This window comes from Cucurbita pepo, chromosome 2 (genome assembly GCF_057944985.1).
Source record: "Cucurbita pepo subsp. pepo isolate OVF chromosome 2, ASM5794498v1, whole genome shotgun sequence".
NCBI classification, from domain to species: Eukaryota; Viridiplantae; Streptophyta; class Magnoliopsida; order Cucurbitales; family Cucurbitaceae; genus Cucurbita; species Cucurbita pepo.
This window is the reverse complement of record NC_141799.1, coordinates 15,955,150-15,975,181: the sequence shown is the minus strand read 5'-3', so window position 1 is coordinate 15,975,181 and position 20,032 is coordinate 15,955,150. Positions and strand designations below refer to the sequence as shown.

Sequence of the window (20,032 nt, the reverse complement as noted above, 5' to 3'; positions counted from 1 at the left end):
AAATGATTTTTGAGACACTTCAAAAATCTAAAGTAATTTATATACATACATTTTTTTTAAGCCATGAGATTTACAGAGGAGCGCGTCTTCTTACCTAAACTTACTATGAAAAACAAAATATTTGTTGATGTAGCTATTTATTTTTATTTGGTAGTTATTGGATATGAATTTGAAAATCTATACGTCCTCTAACAATATCTCTATTCTTTTCTCTATTAGCTTTTGTTTGGCAAGTTGCCGTAAGCTTTCCATAAGATTTTTAATACTGTCCGAGACAAATTCATGATTCACTAGAAAAAAAAATTCTAACTAGTTATAAGATCATATAAATCGTACATACAGTCTGAACCTTTGAATTAAGTCTAATATTGAAATTCTTCTATAGCTGTGATAAATCTGGATCACTCTCATTTTCTCATTCTTACATTTTTTCTATTGAACGACCCTGTTAGAGTCCCCCACATAGGTATGAAATACAATTTTCAGTAATGAACGACTCAATTCTTAAAAAATTTTCCTATGTCTTTTATATAAATTACTTCACTCCAACCCGTTAATCTATTCTCTTAAAAAAAAAAAAAATCTTATTAGTTTCTCTCTTACCTTCAAAAAGTACAAATATATATATATATATATATATATATATATATATATATATATATATATATATTAACTGATTATAACAATTCTCCCAAAGAAAATAATCTTATATTATTGTTTATTTTATTTTTATGCTATTTTAGTGGTATTTTCCTTGTCTAAAAAATCTTTGTCATAAATTGTATGTTTTATTATTATTATTTTTTATTTATTTTAAAATTTATGAAAATGGGGTGAATATGAAACAATCCATTTATTTTTCCAATATTAATAAGGTTTAAAGGATGATATTAAAGCAATTGGATAAATTTTAAACCATTCAAACTAAATATAGGAATGAAAACTAAATTTTCACTTTATTTGATAAAAAAGAAACCAAAATTAAATTAAAAATAACAAAATTCCCTTGAAGCCAGCATTCTCACACGTGCAGGTCACTTTATCATGACCCTCAAAGATTATAATTTATACAGAACAAATTTTTATTAAAAAAAAAAAAAAAAAAAAAAAACCCCCGGTATTGAAGAGCTACACCAGAAGGAGAGTGTCTTCTTTGGTTCTACAAACCGAAGGAACGGTTTGCTCAAACTCTGTTTCAATCTCATAAATCTTTTTTTTGTTCCTGATAATTTCACAGCTAAAAGCTCTAGATTCTCCTCTTCGACGGAGAAGAAATCCCCGAACGAAGTGTTTCAAGTTTTTCACAGAGAGTTTACGCATTTCCATGCTCAAACATCGCTGAATCGGGAATGTTTTGGTGGGGTTTTGTTTTCTTGATGAGTTTTCGAGCTGCGATTATGTAAACCCCTGAGCGATCGGTTGATGCTGTGATTGGATTGGGTGGATTTTTCCTTTTTGCTCTTCTGTATCTGGGTGAGTTGGATTAGTTCCCTGGAGATATGAAAGGTGGCGATGAAGCTATGCCAGCTCCGGCGGCCTCCTCACAGCCTCTGGAGTGGAAATTCTCGCAGGTGTTTGGTGAACGTACCGCCGGTGAAGAAGTACAGGAAGGTATTTTTTCACATTGGACTGTTGTGGAGCATCCCATTTCGGTTTATTTGTTGGATCCAATCGGTATACTGTGCATCAGTTGCAATTAGGGTTTTTATCGTTTGTCCGATCTATTACAGATTGGTTCTGAGTGATTCATTTTCCATTCCGTGGGTTTGTTGAGTTAATCTAATTTGTTGCGCGTTATTTTGGCTTGAAATGGGAGACAAGCGGGTTTCAGTTGCAGAATAATTTAGAGTTCTATATTGAGTTTGTATTCTTCCTTGACGATATCCAGCATTAGTTATTTGTCGATTGATTTAAGTAGTATGAAACTTAATCCGGCAAGTCGCGGTTATAAGTGTGTTTAAAGTTCGTGTTAATATTGCATGCTTTGAAGTATTGGCGTCAGCTCTTCTAATATAGATTTAAGTTTGTTCTCGGGTTAATGGATGGAAATAGTATCAATATATCCCTGCTTAACGTCATGAAAACTCACGAGTCATACAGATTATTGATTTTGTGCCTTGTAAATTGTTATAACAATCGGAAATGATTGAACGAAATTGGGTAAGTTTATGATCGTGTAGTTAGTATGGGTGAGTTCAGGAGCTTTGATGTAGAGCATGTTTGAGAGAATAAATATACGCATGCAGCATTGGCATAAATCCTGTAGTATTCTAAGATCCACATGGGTCTTAATCTTCCCTGCATTGTTACTTGCTTGCAGTTGATATTATTTCAGCCATTGAATTTGATAAAACGGGCGATCATCTTGCTACCGGCGATCGAGGTGGTCGAGTGGTTCTTTTTGAGAGGACTGATAGAAAAGATGTTAGTTTGTTTTTTACCTATGTGGATTTTATTTGTGTGTTCACTATAGAGGACTAATTATGGATTCTTGGTTATAAAAGTTACTTATGTTGCCTTTGTAGCATGGAGGAACGAGAAAGGACTTGGAAAAAAAGGACCATTCAGTTAGTAGGCATCCTGAGTTCCGTTATAAAACAGAGTTCCAGAGCCATGAACCCGAGGCAATCTTTTTCTTTGGCTATATCTGCACAATTCTTTTCTTTTCTTTTCAGATTAAAGGTTTTGATATTATTCTAGTACTCACACTGTGCCTGCATTTTTATAGTTTGACTATCTCAAGAGCTTGGAAATAGAGGAGAAAATTAACAAAATCAGATGGTGTCAAACGGCCAATGGGGCACTCTTTTTATTGTCTACGAATGATAAAACCATTAAGTTTTGGAAGGTAGGAAAGTGACATTGTATGATATTTCCAAAATTTTCAGATCTTGATTTGTTAAATTGCTAGAAGTGTGTCTTAAAAAAAGGATGGTTTTAAGTAAATTGCATGATAAGCTGCTTTAACCTGCCTTTTGATAACTATGATGAAGAGATATGTTTGATTTTCTTCGGAAGTTTGTTTGTCTGGATGTTTATTTATTTATTTTTCAGGAAGATCTAATTTGATGAGTATATATATGATAATAAACTACTTCCTCACAAATGTCAGTTAGTTGGTGGTTAGTAGTTATTCTTAAGTTTTGACTTTTAATTATGCTTGAGGACTTGATTTCCAATACAATAGTTAGTTTCTGACCTAGAAAACTTATCTAATAACTTGTAATCTGAATGCTAAAAGAAAAGCTGAAAATAGAAACACTGTAAATATTTGTTTTCTATTGCTTATGTTATGCTTTTTTTTTTTTCTTTTTTTTCTTTTTTTTGTCTTTTTAGTAGGAATATATTCCTCATACCAGTCCCATCCGAAGTGGAAAAGGGTGTAGAGCAGTAATTTTTACGTTTTAGCTCTATTATAAAGTAATTGAAATAGTAGAAAATTTCTGTAGGTTATTATATGTTTCTTGATGACTGGTGGCCAGTGTATCATTCCATTCGTTATTCAATCTGGGTTCTTTCTTTGAGGTTTGACCAGGTGCAAGAAAAAAAAATCAAGAAAATATCCAGCATGAATGTGGACGCTTCCAAAGCTGTTGGCAACGGATGTATAGCTAGTTCAAGTAGTTCTACACCACATCTTCCAAATGGAGGATCATGTGATGGACTTTATAATCATCCAAGCAATGACCTATTGGGAGCCATTTCGTCACTTCGTCTTCAAGTGGTAATTTCTTGGGTTCTCTTGGTTTGGACTGAAGAATTCCACATATTGAGTTTTGACTCTCTTCTTAACCTCTTGTATAACTTTCCTAATGATGAAAGATAGCCGGAAGGACAAAAGGCAAAAACTGTGCATTTTATCAGTTTTCATTTTCAATCAATTTTATGTTTTGTTCTAACAGATATACTCACCAAGAATTAACAGTTAATAATTGGATATAGGTGACAAAAATCATGATAGGGTCGGACCCTACATGCGCCTGCTTTGATTATGGCAGGAAATCTTTGTTCAAGAGGTGGAAAGGGTGGGGGATGGGAGAAACGAAGCATTCCTTATAAGGGTGTGAAAACCTCTCCCTAGTAGACACGTTTTAAAACGTGAGGTTGATGACGATACGTAACGGGCCAAAGCGGACAGTATTAACTAGTGGTGGGCTTGGACTGTTACAAATAGTATCTGAGCCAAACACTGGGCAGTGTGCCAGCGAGGACGTTGGGAGGACCCCAAGGGGGGTGGACTGTGAGATCCCACATTGGTTGGATAGGGGAACGAAACATTTCTTATAAGGGTGTGGAGACCTCTCCCTAATAGACGTGTTTTAAAACCGTGAGGTTGATGACAATACGTAATGGGCCAAAGAGGACAATATCAGCTAGTGGTGGGCTTGAGTTGTTACAAATGGTATCTGAGCCAGACACCAGGCGGTGTGCCAGCGAGGACACTGGGACCCCTAGGGGATGGACTATGAGATCCCACGTTGGTTTGAGAGGGAAATGAAATATTCCTTATAAGGGTGTGGAAACCTCTTCCTAGTAGACGCGTTTTAAAACTGTTAGGCTGACGGTGATACATAACCGGCCAAAGCGGATAATATCAACTAGTGGTGGGCAGGATGTTATACGAACTCACCCAAATGCAACTGGTTCAATAAATTTGTTTTCTATTTGCGACTAATTTGACATCCCATATTTTGTTATGCAGTATTATTATTAAGATTGATTTGCATGTTGAGAAAAAAAGGTTTATTTGTTTACTTTTTCTGAGGTGTTAAACCCGAGGTATCTTGGGTGAACATTTCATTTTCCTTTTTCCTTATGATAGTTGTTACATTATTCTTCGACACTTGTGGCTGTGATTTTTATTCATTTTCCTTCTCGGATATTTGTTTAACTAATATTTTTGTTCTTGATGAAATTAGGTAACTAGCCATGAGACGAGCCTTCTTGCTAGATGTCGAAGAGTATATGCTCATGCTCATGATTATCACATCAACTCTATCTCAAATAACAGGTACTGCCAGAAGTTTGGATACAAGTTTACATGTTGTAAAAGGAACAAGCTGTTCCTCTCTAATTTTCTTCCCCTCCCTTGATTAGCTTAGGTTTTTAAGGTTTTAAAGTATCAAGGTAGCAATCAGATGCTGGACCTACTCTTTTCTTCCTTTTTTTAATAATGGTATTTGATGATTAATATTATCCATGTATCTATTGTATTTACAACGTCCTGCCTATTTTGTAGTGATGGTGAAACCTTTATATCGGCTGATGATCTGCGAATAAATCTTTGGAATTTGGAAATTAGCAATCAAAGTTTCAACATTGTTGATGTAAAGCCTGCTAACATGGAGGATTTAACTGGTGAGCGCATTTTTTATTTTCCTTGTTGCTAGCTACCATTTAATGATGTTGTGATATTTTGTACTGGATTTATCATTTAGAATTAGTGCTGGTTTTCTTTTACTGATGAGCGGTGGGATGATGCAAGTGGAATTTACCCTCATAAGAATGTTGCATTAAGAAGCTCTTACGTCTGATGCCAAATTTCCAATTTCACTGTATGGTGTGATGTTTTTAGGGCCCTGCAGAGAAGAACAGCCCAGACAAAGGAGTAATTTAAACAAGAAAAAAAAAAAAAAAAGACAAAAAAACAAAACTATAACACAAAATTACGAGACTGTTCTGATTGTTAAGAATCGTAGAAAGAGGATAATTTCAAAACACTCAGGACAAAAACACCTAGAAAAGTATTGGAATATACAGCACTCCACAAATTCCCTTCCAAAATTACATAGTGGCAACTCCGAAGCACATGATCGAGACCCTCTTAAAAAAAACCACCCTAGGCTTCTTGCACATCATCACACATCAACTCAGTGGGGACCTAAAACCATGGATGTAGTAGATCTTTGGATGGAGTCCATAGTTTCCCCATATAGTGTGCTGGAGAGAAAATGAAAGATTGCTTCTACTATAATTTGGTTGACTCTTTATGGAATGGGAATTTTCACGAATAAGATGCAGGCATATGAGTTCTTCAGAATTAGCCTTTCTTCAATTATTATATTTTCATGACGTTTATATTACATTTTATGTAAATGTATCTTTTTGCAGAGGTGATTACAGCTGCTGAGTTTCACCCTACACACTGTAACATGCTAGCATATAGCAGCTCAAAAGGCTCAATCCGCCTAGTTGATTTGCGGCAGTCAGCATTATGTGATTCCCATGCCAAATTGTAGGTTTTTTTTTTTCCATAGATTTATTAAATCAGCCACCCCCCAATCCCCACAACACAACCAGTGTATACTTTTTGTGTACATTGCTTATTATTGAGAACAAATTAATCATTCTTTCCTGTTTTTTAGGGGGTGGCGTGGGGTTATTATACATACATGACTTTGTAATGATTAAATAAGTATCTTTTGCTTACAGATTTGAGGAACCTGAGGCACCTGGTTCTAGATCATTTTTCACTGAGATAATTGCTTCAATCTCAGACATTAAATTTGGAAAGAACGGAAGATATATATTAAGTCGTGATTACATGACCCTTAAGGTTTGTATGTATATGTATGTATAGTTTGATTCTTTCAATTACAAGGCAATGAACTATTTGACAGTGTCATCCTAAGATTTGCATGTGAAGTGTCGTAGGGATAGTTCTAGCTATGTGTGTGTATAAAATTCATAATAGTATATTAATGTACGTAAATACAAAGTACCAATGGATAAGCTATCGTTTGACTATATTGTGTGAATAGTTGCAAATGGGAATAGAAATGTTATGATCCTAAGTAACATATAGCATCTTACTATCATATAATAAAGCAAAATCTTTGTGGTCTTTGGAGTGTGGAACAATAGAATCTTTGTGGTCTTTGTGGTCTTTCGAGTGAGGCCTGGTCCTATATGTCCTTGTAGCTGTCTAGCTAGGTCTTTTGTAGTTATCCTTTAGGTATTATCTCTTTTGATTGGTGACCCTTTTTGTAGTTTGCCTTCCTTTTTGTGAGCTCTTTTTTCTGTATGTCCTTGCATTCTTTTGTTTTTATTTTTTCAGTGAAGGTTCGGTTATTCAACTCTATGGAAAATCTCCCATTTTTATGGGGCGCAAAGGCTTCTACCAATGTGCTTGGTTATAATTACACATAGTCAACCTTTTCTGACCACGTGTAACTGGCTTTGCAACCCAAGCCTCTTGGTTTCCTGTTACTTTTTTTTTTGTCTCTGGGACATTATCCCGGACTCTTCCTGTCTTGTATCATAAAATTGTTGAAGGCTCATTATGTAATCAGTTATTTTTGTTGCTTGTGCTTCCGAAATTTCTTCTTCTTGAAAGTATAATTTCCTTTTCTTGCAACTCTAGCCGATTCTTTTTCTCTTTTTCAGTTATGGGACATCAATATGGATTCTGGTCCGGTTTCTACCTTCCAAGTTCATGAATATTTAAGACCCAAGGTAAGTTTGTTCAGGCTAAACTTGTAGCTAAATTTTATACAACCTTATTGGACTTAATTAAATGCAATTTCTTATAATGTATGCAGCTTTGTGATTTATACGAAAATGATTCGATCTTTGACAAGTTTGAGTGTTGTCTGAGTGGTGATGGATTGCATATAACTACAGGTTCCTACAGGTCTGTATAATTCCAAAGCACATTCAGACTCTTTTTTTTTTCTTCAGCCTAAAAAGTCTTACCTTGAATTTGTATGTTATTGATGCGATCCCAGCAATTTATTCCGAGTTTTTGGTTCTTCCCCCGGAAGTACCGAGGCAACAACTTTGGAAGCTAGCAAAAACCCAACTAGGTATTTCAATCTAGTGGCTTATTCACAACCTTTGTATTCTATGAGATTTTCGTAATATGCTTATTGTAAGTTATGTAATTACTGGTATTGGCTTGTAGGAGACAAGTGCAGACCCCTTCAAGACCTTCAAGATCACTTGGTAGTAGTTTAACGAGAGTTGTCAGACGAGGTTGGTGCTCCACAATTTGATTTCCTTTTTCTTTTTCTCATCAACTAAATTATTCAGAGGCCTACAATTCTAGAAGCTTATTCCTCCCATTTTGTTATATTTTCTTATGTTCCGTGTTGGGAAACATTGGTATCAGCAGGATCTGAGAGCCCAGGGGTTGATGCAAACGGAAATCCTTTTGATTTCACTACTAAGCTGCTGCATCTAGCATGGCATCCGGCTGAAAATTCAATTGCCTGTGCTGCCGCAAACAGCTTGTACATGTATTATGCATAAGGAGGGGCTGAGTATCAAATGACACCACCTGCTTAACGTTTTTGACTTCTGTCGGTAAAAATTCTTTCCTTTCTCATCGACCCGAAAGCACAGAAGCTACATTCATTGAGTTCGATAGCCTACAATATCTTTAACTGCGTGGCCAAAAATTCCACAAGAAAGCATGTTGTTTATGTTCCGCAGGTGGGCAACGTTTCCTTTTCTTCTTTTCTTTCACCCCTTTTAAGTCTCTTTTCATTTCCTCCGTAATCCTTTCTTTTCCTTCAAAAGAGAAGAGATTTAGTTGTGTTCTATATTTTGTTGGGCTGAACCGAGGGAAATCCTGACTGTAGCTTCCCTGCAGCAAGTACTGAAATTGTTGATCAATATCTTCTTCCACTAGGTTCTAGATTAAGAAATGTAGTATTTTTAGTTAACTTCTAAAAGTATCGGCGGGAAGGAGCTGTTAAATCTTGCAGTACATCAAATTATTCTTTTCAATTGATTCATTGTCACTCTCAGAAAGTACATTGGGATGTTTTTCATAATTTATTACTGTAGTTTTATGTAAAGAACAATTATATTGAATGTAGCCTACATAGCTCTGAATATTTTTGCATGCAGAAACATCCTCTTTCCTTTCCTTTCCTTTGCTCTTATAGTCTGTCTAGATTTGCTTTTTCTAAACTTGCTGATTGCACATTTTAGTATCTTCACTCGAAAATTAGTCTCGTAGTGTTCGTTACATCTTTCAAATCTGTGAAAGAGTTCTTCATTACATCTTTAAAATGTTTCAATGTTATTTGCGAGCTTTTATAAACATTTTAAAATTACTTCTTGAAAAGATCTGCGTTGCCAAGTGTTTCTTTTGGACTTAATTTAGGTCAATGTCTATGTCATTTCAGGTTATCACCATGTCGACTGATACTAGTGAATCTGAAAGCGATTGGGAAAGATTATATTTTAAAGTGTGGAATAAATAAAGAAACATTTTTAACCAATTGAAAAGTAATGGGGTGCTTAACAGTCCTTAAATCTTTTATTCTCTTCCGACTTAGAAACGGCCATTGGTGTTTATTCTTCAGCCACTTTTGTTTGGTTGAAGTTGGCATCCATTACCAAAATCTTATAAATCTTTTATTTACATGCATATCAACGTTGTATGTTTGTGGGTTTTAAATAAATTAAATTTTCTTTAAAAGTTTATGTTTGAATTTGGTCATTACCTTTATTTTTATTGTACTCAATGGTTAACATAAGCATGGTATGGGTTAAAAACTGAGTCCCTATTAAAAGTTTATGTTTTGAAAGTTTATTATCACTGATATTGAGTTCAAATTCAATCGAGGGTGGGATTCATACTTGTAATTTTATATGTGGGTCATAGAAAAATCTATACTACAATGACATCGTATAAGAACGATGTTGGATGGTCCAATAACATTCAAGAAATTTAAGTACACACGAAGAGAGAGAGAGAGAGAGAGAGTAGTATTATGAGAGTACCATAGACTTTCCTTCCCATGAGCGATAATAGCTTGAGTCCAATGAGTATGACCAAACTCGAAAAGGAAAAAGGTCCGTGGTGGACTTTTAGATGTTTTGGAAAAAGCTCTTTCTAAAATTAGTTCTTACTTTCCTTATCTAAATTAAATTTGAGATCTCGAGTTTGCCTATTCGTTAAGAGAAATCAAATTCAAATGAAGAAGAAGAAGAAAGAATGGAATGAGAGAGAGAGGAAGAAAATGGAAGGCACAGGCAATGGCAACAACAGGACAGGTACATGCAATGGCAATGGCAACAACAGGACAGGCACAGGCCTTCCTTTGCCTTCTCTTCAATTCCACTCATGCTTCCCACTTACTCTTTTTTTCCTCCCCACTTACTCTTTTTTTCCTCCCCACTTTCCTCATTTTTGTCTCCCTTTTCCTCCTCATTTATCAGTTTCATCTACTTCACCATAGTTCAAATAATTAAATAAACAATAGTCTAGTCGCACGTCTTTGTAGTTATCACACACATTTTTATGTAAATGATTTAAACATGTTCGATTACTATTTAGTATTTGATTTTTTTTTTTTTTTTTTGTCACACACGTCCTTGAACATTCAATTTCGTGTTTTATAGATCTCTAAAGTTTTTTCAAAAATAGGCATGATGTCGGCCAAGGGGAATATTAATATCAAATTATCCTAAAATAAAAAACAGAATATTAAATATTTTCATTATCAACTATTTAATCAAACACCAAAATCTAAAAGGAGATCAAAATGTGACCACTCAAATTATTTCATAAACCGATTTTATTCTTTAATTTTAAAAAAATAGTAATATTACAATTTCATTTTTATTATTTGTTTTTGTTTGATAATCAATTCTCTTAAAATTTTATACTTCTAAGGGAAAAATAAGAAATCCTAATAATTACAGTTTATTATATTTAGTGGAAGAAAAATCGTGATCGTCCACGTGGCGATGGTGATGATAATGAGATATGATTCAGTGCGGTGGGCCACAGCAATCCTTCAAAAATAGGACAAAGGCAATTGGCTGTGTCTGGTGTGCCTTGATTGACGGCTTGGATTAATTTTTGGGGTTATTGCGTTACAACTTCCTAATAACTCCCACGTTATATATAAAATGGTGGGCCCTACCTCCACAAACCCTTCTCTCTCTCTCTCTCTCTCTCTCTCTCTTTATCCTAAGAAATTACCTTAATTTCATTTTGCAGATTAGAATATAGTTTATTTAAAATTAACTTTTAAATTAATTGATAATTTAAGATTGTTTGGTATTATCATTTGGTTCTTTTTTTTTTCTTTTTTTTAATAAAAAACCCTAATTTTAAAAGTTTGAATTTATGTTTAGTGTAAAAATATTTTATTATATAAAACTTTAATAAGAACTGCCACGTGGTGAAGTGATTATCCATGTTGGAAAGCTGAGCTGTCAGCCCAACAGTCGAAGTGGAAAATAATGACCCTCGAGCTCAGTCATCATGTGGGGTTTCGACACGTGGTACCACTCTCATTCGCCGGTGACGGTATCTTAACGCCACCGTTCTCATATCTCACTTTGCTTGACACTTCAACGGTCCAGATTCTCCCACTCTAAATATTGGACGGTACAGATTCTGACAGTGATTTTCAAATGATGCCTATACTGGTGCCCCTTGCGTTTTCTTCACGCAAATGATTCTCGACTCCGCGGCTCAGCCTATCTTTTCAAGCTGCAGAAATGAGCCGCCAATATATAAATCATTTAAATTTTTTATTTACTCTTTTAATAATTATGGGATGCAACATTAAAATAATTCTCTCATTTTTTCTTTTAAATTTTACCATTTAAAAGCCTTCGTCTTCTTATATAATATTAATAATTTTTTTTAAAAAAGTTAAATAAGTCAACCTAAATTTTATTATACCATAAAAATTTCCCTTAATTTTTTGTTGTTGTTTCTAATAGAAAAAAAAAAAAAAGTCAACCTTAAAAAATATTCGTCCTACCAACCATCTAAAATTTTAGACTATTGTCTTTATTATTGAAAAAAAATAAACTACAATAATTATATTTTCATTATACATTAAAATTTTATACTCAAATAATCCTTTAACCATATATATTGAATTTGTAAATATAAAAAAAATATGATAACGAAGATTTAAACCATTGGGACATATATTTATTCTAAGAATTAAATATTAAGATAATAAAGTAAATAATTATATTAAATTTAAATTTTGAAAATGGTAAATGATATTACTTTTTTGGTGTTATCTCAAACTTCCAATTTTCAACATATTCGATATTTTTAAAATTAAATTTAAAAATTAAAAATTGCATGTTGAACACTTAAGTAGAGCTTGTTGGTCACCCGTTCCTATTTAAGAATTAAATAAACTAATAAAGAAAATCTTAAATAGGAACGGGTGACCAACAAGCTCCGATTAAGTGTTCGACATGCAATTTAAAATTTTTAAATTTAATTTTAAAAACGTCGAATATGTTGAGAATTGAAATTCGAGATAATACAAAAAAAAAAAAAAAAAAAATACCATTTACAATTTAAAAAATAAAAATTTAATATAAAATAAAATAAAAGGTTTTTGTTTATTGTGGGAATAGGTGAAAAAAGTGGCGTTAGGTCGGTTGGGTATTTGACAAAAGTCTTCCATTCATGGAAAATCTCATCAAGATTTTGGAATAAAAGAATTAAGCCTTTTTTATTTTATTTTATTTTATTGTCTCTCCCTAAAATTCCTCTAAATTATTATTCTAAAATATCAAATAATAATAAATATATATTTGGGTTATTTTTTTTTTAATAAACAATTATGGCAGTAAGTTGGAGAGTGTAGAACAAACAAGCTTAGAGAGAGAAACCAGCAGATTCCACATTCCACTTTACAGAGAGAAAATAATTTATTTTTTTTATTTTTTTAAAAAAAGGCTTTAATTCATCGTCTCTTTATATATGTCGACTGCTCGTCCCTTTCACGCGGATATCTCAACGTATTTCCTCCTCGCCGGCATAGTTTCTGTCACCGGCGATCTTCCTTTTTTCCGGCTCCAAAATCTCACAGAAACCAAAACATACGAACCCAGTTGAGGTTTTTGTGGTTTTCTTCTGAAAAGTTTCAGGCTTGTCCATTCATTTGCTTTTTGGAAGCATGAAAGCTACGGCTTGAAGCTCTTTTTAAACCACTTTTGTCGGATTTTCCCCCCTTTTTGCTCTGTTTTTGCTCTGTTTTAGTCTCTGTTTTTTCTTACAACAAAATCTCCAAACCCTTTTTCAGTTCCCCATCTTTGATCACCGAAACTTCTTCTCGAAAACTGAACCCAAGTTCTTTTTTCTTTTTTTCGCGAAAATTTTGATTTTGTGCTCTGTTTTTTGTTTCTGGGTAACCAAACAATGCAAGACCCATCAACTTTTCCCATGATTAAACCCCAATTTCCCGAACAAGAGCAGCTTAAATGTCCTCGTTGTGATTCTACAAACACCAAATTTTGCTATTACAATAACTATAATCTTTCTCAGCCTCGTCACTTTTGTAAGAATTGCCGTCGGTACTGGACCAAAGGCGGCGCTCTGCGGAACATCCCTGTCGGCGGAGGAAGCCGGAAGAACGCCAAGCGACCGGCGGTGTCGGCCACCGTCAAGCGTCCGCCGTCGTCCTCATCTTCGTCTTCTTCGGGATCGATGCTGAACCCGATTACGGGTCCGGATCATAACCCCATCCGTGGCTATGGCGGCGGGTTGGAAATTCCGGGGAGCTTCAGCTCGCTGCTGGCGTCAAATGGGCAATATGGGAATCTCCTGGAGAGTATGGATCCGAATCAACCGGAGATGAAAATGATGGAATTGGGGGGATTTTCAGGGAATTTGAATTCTGGGTCTGGCCGGAAATCTGCAGCGGAGGAACAGAGCGGCTGCGTGCCGGAGAATTATTTGGGTGTGTTGCAGAACGGCGATTCCAGTTGTTGGACCGGCGGTGGCAGCAGTGGATGGCCTGATCTTGCCATTTTCACACCAGGGTCAAGTTACCAGTAAACAGAGACGAAAAATCCGCCATTTTGTATGGAATTAAAGCTTCTGTTTGTTTGATTATGGATAATTAGAATCATCAGCTTAGAGGAAGAAGAAGGTGGAACAGACACATTACAAGACCACCTCAACCATTGAACAAATTCTACAGGTAAAATCAAAGTCTTGTTCTTGTGTGTTCTTTTGTCTTTTATTATTATTTTTTTCAATTTAAATTTGATGTGGTCTGATGTTTTATGAATGAAAAGATGGAGAAGAACATAATTTCCACAACAATCACTCAACATTTTAAATTACAAAATTACTCTTTGAAATCTCTTAATTAGGGACTAACTTGTGTGAAAATACATTTAAGGGTCTCATCAAAGCAATGAAAACAAAAGGATAAGGTTTAAATTTATTTAAAATGGTCCAAAATTAATGATATTAATGACAAGTTTGGATAAATAAGTACTACCGAATGAGGTGGCAATGGATGTGATGTTTGCATTTATTCTTGTGTTATATTTGGATTGATAAATACATTTTAATTTATAAATTTATGTGTCATGCATTTAACATTTAAATTTGCTGAAATTGAATTGTACCAACCGTTAGGGTTCCGTGCACCTTAACTATAGTTTTGCAATGACAATCTTGATCGAATGTGTAAGATAGTGAGAAGTGGCGGTGACACACAATGACCAATCCTAGAATGGTTGACGGTATTTAGTTTGTAATAAAACTTGTTGTACGAGATAATTGTCTTGTAAAGTTAGTCAAGCCGTTTCAAACTCTTAATATATACTGAAAACAAAAAAATTGAGAGAAAAAAAGTGTAATTTTTTAAATAGATACATAATTATTTAATATGAGAATGGACCATTTTTCCTATCGTTTTCCTTTTGGGAATAGGGTTGTAAATCGATGAATGTATTTAAAACTTTGATGTGATATTATTCAGTCGGAAGAGTTGAATTATAGACGTACTCTCTTTGGTCCACGCATCTCATCTTCATTCATTGCCCCATCTCTAAAGTCAACATCAATTCTATTTTCAAATTTTATGGACTTTTTAGGTATCGTATTTATGGATATTCTTACGTGTTACGTTTGTATTAGCAGTAAAAATTTCTCACGTTCTTTGTAATCTCCTCATTAGATAAAATCCTCATTAGATAAAAGTTCATGTTCTAATATATACATATTTAAAATTCATGATTTTCCGCTCGTGTACATTTTTTTTTAGCGGATGATACAATGAATTAAGTTTATAGAATTTAGATAATCAAAAGGTTGGACCAACCAAAACAAAATTGTGGTGTTTGTGCCCTTTGATTTTGACTTTGAATTATTGACCCCATTTAATTTCTTTGACTATGGTCACCTAAAAGTTTATATTTAATTATTAATCAAATGAAAAATTCCATGATGTTTGATGGTTCGTGGGAGTAAATTACTCATTTAAAAGATGAGACTTATTCAATTCTTTTGATGAAATGTACATTTTTTTGTCACACACCAACTGTGAAATGATGTGAGGAACAATGAATAGTGATGAATATTGATACGACGATATGTCATTCAACGTCTTTATACTGCAACTTATTTATTATTATTAATAGTATACTTGTATTTTCATAAATCGGGAAGTATCTTAAACAACTTGTACATATTTCGACTAATTTCAAGAAAGAAAGTGAATTTTATCGACCAAATTATGTGATGGTTGATGGTTGAGGAGTTGCACACAGACCACCATGGAAATCATCAAAGTTACAAGGTGAAAGTCCTCCATTTCAGTAGTTTGAATCACTGGTAGGGCTGGGATGAGCTTCCCGGCTTTCATCTCGGTTTTCGTCTCGGATTTCGTCTCAAGAATTCCTTCTAAACGCGGGTGAAGTGTGGTCTTTCTGGTCGAAATTTTTCATGAGAAGAAGAAACCTTTTCCACATTGAGTCAGTGGAAAGGTTGAAGTCATGTCTGCGTTCATGGACAAATCTGGCCAGAGCTATAATGACTGCAGATAAAGATACAGCTCCTGAAAGAAGAAACAACCCCCAAAAGCTTTCAAGCCCAAGTCTGGTGGAAATCAAGCTATTGGGGTCAGGGCTGCTGATATTGCTTTTAAACCATTTGTTTTCAATCTCTTGCAGAACTCCATTCTCCATTATATTAAGTATTCCGTTCGAAACATCGCGTCCGAGTTGAGACCCCTTGGGAAAGACCTACATTCATAAATCTCGACGGTTGAGATGACCGACTATTCTCACGAAACAACCACATGAGTCTTTCTGTAGCAAGGAGAGGTCTCCACACCCTTACAAGGAATGTTTCGTTCCCCTCTCTAATTAACGTGGAATCTCACAATCCACCCCCTTGGAGGCCCAACGTCCTCGCTGACACACAGCTCGATGTGTGGCTTTGATACAATTTGTAATACCTCAAACCTACCACTAGCAGATGTGTGGCAGTGGGCTTTCTCTTAAGAGTTTAAAACGCGTATACTAGAGAGAATTTTTCACACCCTTATAAGGAATGCTTCGTTCCACTCATGTGGGATCTCACACTGTCACTCTCTTCGAACCAACATGAAAGACGAAGGACGAGTTTCACACTTACATAGCCAAAGCCGTTTGATTTCATCATGGGACCAACGATGGTGCAGTTGGTGCAATATGTTGTAGTAAGATCCTTGAGATAAGGGACTTCATCAAAGGCAGCAGCAATGGTTCCATTTAAGAACAGTGATCCACAATGGGCCATATTGTTATAAATTACAAGCTTGGATCGATCAAAGCCTTCAGTTATCAGCAAGTCAAGAACAAAAGAACCATTTGGGTATCCAACATTCACCTTCTTCTCCTTCAGTTGTTTCATATCATTAAACGTTGGCTCAAGCTTTTGAACCGTGAGTAGCGATGTGAGACTGGCGGTGTAGCTTTGAGTTAATATGAGCACCACAAACAGCCATACTATTACCACAAATCTAGCCAAGTTGCTCTCCACCTTCTCCCCTGTTGCATATAGAGAAGCCATTTAGTGAACCATTAACCAAAACATGACCAAAATGAGATAAATATCAAAGCTACAAGGACAGAACAGATTACTTTGAGCATACACCATGGTTGAGAAAGCAAACCAGAAGCTCGTCCCGATTTCGTGCGAAGGAGGACCTCGAAAATCTTCGTTGATTCGATGCTCAAGAGTCCAGATAACCAGTCCAATGAACACAAAAAAGAAACCACTTGTCAACCAAAGATCCAATGTTAAAGGCTTCAAGAACAGCCAAGCTTTTTTGTTGTTATCTTGATACAGTACGACCATCGACACGCTAGCTTCCGAGTATGGCAATGTGAAGTCGACATACGAGGATCGGCTTTCTCTAATCGATATGTCTCCCACGACTGCGTCGTATTCCTGTTCAAGAACAACGCACAGTTAAAGCAAATGCAAAAGAACATTTGTTTTGAGTACTAAATATTGAAGAGTTTAGGTTCAAACCCCACGCTGCACTTGCTTGATCAAGTCATCATAGCTACCGGCCATTACTCCGACATCATTTGCATACCGAATGTATTCATAACTAAGAGCGTATGGTAATGTTTCGACAACAGCTTCGAAGATATCAATGCTGTACCCTGTTTTCTTAGTGTTTGAACTCAATGGGTCCCTTATCTCTCGAATGAACTTACTGACCCCAGATTTAACAGGTATTCCAATTCTCAGCTTCTTTTCATTTATAGGGGACACCCAACCTTTTGGGGAACTGGGAGAATCCCCTGGCCATATGATACGGCTAAGATTAGCAGCTGAAGTGTTTGAGCTCATTTTCGTGGAGTTTAATGTTTGTGTCAGTCCATTTTCCGGCGTCCAGAATCCAACCGTTGTAATGTTCTTTTGATGATTGATGTTTATAATCTCGTAAGTTGATGATTTCAACTGCCCTTCAACCATCCTGAAGTCTCCTGCAATCCCTTTGAAATGTGTCTTAGACAATGCCTCCGACAACCTTGGACCATTCCGAGAGACACCGAGATTGTCGAGATCTGTAGATTTGCCCGAAACAGCGTTTGAGTTCTTGAAGATGAACTCTGTGGTTCCAACTCTCTCCACAGCCTTGGCGAGAGCGAAGATAGCATCGTAAGCTCGTAACCCAAATATATTGAGTTCAGAGATTTCCTTTTCGAAGTCCCTTCTCCATCGCCGTTGAAAATCTTCGAGTTTTTCTGTTATGGGAATGTAAGTTCTTACAGCCAAAGCTCCACTCATGGCTTCCATGGCGGAATCATCAATCTCAGAGAGGAAATTACTCATCCCATCAGTTATAATCCAAATATAACCAGAACCCATCATCCCAATCTCCTTAGCCATGGCGAAAACGCGGGAACCAAGCTCCGGCGACATATGAACAACGAAAACTCTCGTTTGCATCGTCATTAATCGGTAAAGCTGTTTGGCGATTCTGTCGTCAGACGCCGATTGAGGAATCGCTGTCTCGTCGGCGACTTGTGTGTTGATTTCTCGAAGAGCGTCTCTCATGGAGGGAAGAATCCCCTCGCCGTATTGATCATCGGAGTGAATGATCACCGCCTGTCGCCAATTTAACTCTTTAAAAATGGAGGCGATGGGTTTTACTTGCGATGAATCGATTTGGGTCGCTCGGAAAAAATAAGGATTCCGACGAGAACTCAGAGATTGCATTGTCGTTGTCGCGGAGAATGAAATTATGGGTACGTGAGATTTCTTCCCGAGATCCGCCATGAAAGCTGCTTGAGATGAACTCTGTGGCCCAACAATGGCTTCCACTTCTTCCTTGTTGATTAACTCTAAAGCTGTTTAGTTAAGAAAAACAGATTAAAACCAAAACTTGGGGAAAAAGTATGAATCAAAACGTGGTACGGAATTAAGTTAAAACCTGCAGCAGTAGCTTCAAGGTCGTCTCCCATGGAGTTTTTCGGAAACAGAGTCAAGCGGGTGTTGTAATTTTTATGAAATTCATAGAAATCCGAGAGAGCCATATCCATAAAACTCAACCCCATTTTCCCAATCAAAGAATTGGAGTCAAGAACAAGTCCCACCTTCACTTTAACTGCCTCGTCATCCGCCATGGCCGACAAAGCTCGAAGGCCGAAACAGAGTGCGAGGAAGAAGAAGAACAAGACGGTGGACTTTTCCATTGCAGAGCTGAGGAAACCTTCAAAGGGTTTTAATGTGGTGAGTTGACAAACAAATTTATGAATATGGAATTAGAATTGGTCGAATCCGAGCTGAACATTGCAACCAAATGTTATTGCTTAGTACTTTACAAAAATTGAATCTTTGAAATAGTCGCTGATAAATGACCCCAAATTTAATTACTTCAACACTCAACCCTATTGAGCTCAATTTTTCTGATTTAAACTTAATATTTGACTAATTTGATTTATTTTTCATTTAGTTTTTTTAATTTTAATATTGTATTCGCTTTGTTTTTAATTGGTCTTTAAAAAAAAAAAAAAAAAAAAAAAAAAAAAAAAAAAAAAAAAAAAGGTGTTAAAGAATTGGCCACGCAAGCCAATACTTGGCCTGCGGACATGTCAACAACGATTTGTTTGGTTGGTAGCTGACCCTTTCAATGGGTTTTTGTCGTCTGAGTCAAATTCTTGTTAAGGAAGTGTGCCATATTCATAATTCTTTGTTCTCTAGGGCCAAATTTATAATTATTCTTTCTGCCATTAATTTTCTCATTGAATTATTCCATGCATTCTAAATTTAAAAAAAAATTACCCAATTCATGTATGTTTGCTGTTTTATTTTAAACTTTTTAAATCTTAGTTTGTTAATTCTACTTTTATGTATTAATTAATATAAGAAAATTATAATTTTTAGTCTTAACATATTAAGTTTTACACTATATTTAATTTCTATTGCATTCACCTACATACCAATAATGTATTAAAAAGCTACAACCCTTGAATATTTTCTTTGACTATTTTGTCCCTTATAAAGTTTTAAATTTACAAAATATGCCACTTAAAATTAATTATACCTATTTCGTAAATTGTATATTCCGATGCGCGGCATCTTTTTTTAAAAGCAACAACTTTCATTTAAATTGATAGTTAAATTTATTATATATATATATATATATATATATATATATATATATATGTGATTTTTTAGATAATTTAAACAATAATAAAAAAATTATATCAATGAGAATAGACCAATATGAGTCCTAACTTAACCAATTAATCCATTTTTTTATAAAAAAAAAAAAAACTAAGAATAAAATTT

General features: G+C 35.2%; 2 protein-coding genes and 1 pseudogene across 3 annotated transcripts; 2 read left to right on the top strand and 1 right to left on the bottom strand.

Moving 5' to 3' along the window:
- The first annotated feature begins 1,091 nt into the window (after nt 1-1,091).
- LOC111788843 (serine/threonine protein phosphatase 2A 55 kDa regulatory subunit B beta isoform) lies at nt 1,092-8,856 on the top strand. 2 transcript variants are annotated; one of them, XM_023669391.2, is made up of 14 exons: nt 1,092-1,611; nt 2,321-2,424; nt 2,526-2,624; nt 2,729-2,848; nt 3,536-3,724; nt 4,920-5,011; nt 5,240-5,358; nt 6,112-6,235; nt 6,433-6,556; nt 7,387-7,455; nt 7,542-7,633; nt 7,728-7,805; nt 7,904-7,974; nt 8,114-8,856. In XM_023669391.2, exons 1-14 carry the CDS (start codon nt 1,500-1,502, stop codon nt 8,248-8,250), a joined length of 1,530 nt encoding a protein of 509 aa, XP_023525159.1. In that variant the 5' UTR covers nt 1,092-1,499; the 3' UTR covers nt 8,251-8,856. The 2 variants fall into 2 exon arrangements, with proteins under 2 accessions (XP_023525159.1, XP_023525158.1); XM_023669390.2 differs by having other exon boundaries at nt 8,111-8,856.
- Nucleotides 8,857-12,592: 3,736 nt separating this feature from the next.
- LOC111787577 (uncharacterized) lies at nt 12,593-14,050 on the top strand (annotated as a pseudogene).
- Nucleotides 14,051-15,405: 1,355 nt separating this feature from the next.
- LOC111787783 (glutamate receptor 2.7) lies at nt 15,406-19,064 on the bottom strand. The gene is made up of 5 exons (XM_023667833.2): nt 18,672-19,064; nt 17,258-18,588; nt 16,864-17,173; nt 16,376-16,770; nt 15,406-15,981 (listed from the first exon to the last, which is right to left on the bottom strand). Exons 1-5 carry the CDS (start codon nt 18,931-18,933, stop codon nt 15,628-15,630), a joined length of 2,652 nt encoding a protein of 883 aa, XP_023523601.2. The 5' UTR covers nt 18,934-19,064; the 3' UTR covers nt 15,406-15,627.
- Between the last annotated feature and the right edge of the window lie 968 nt (nt 19,065-20,032).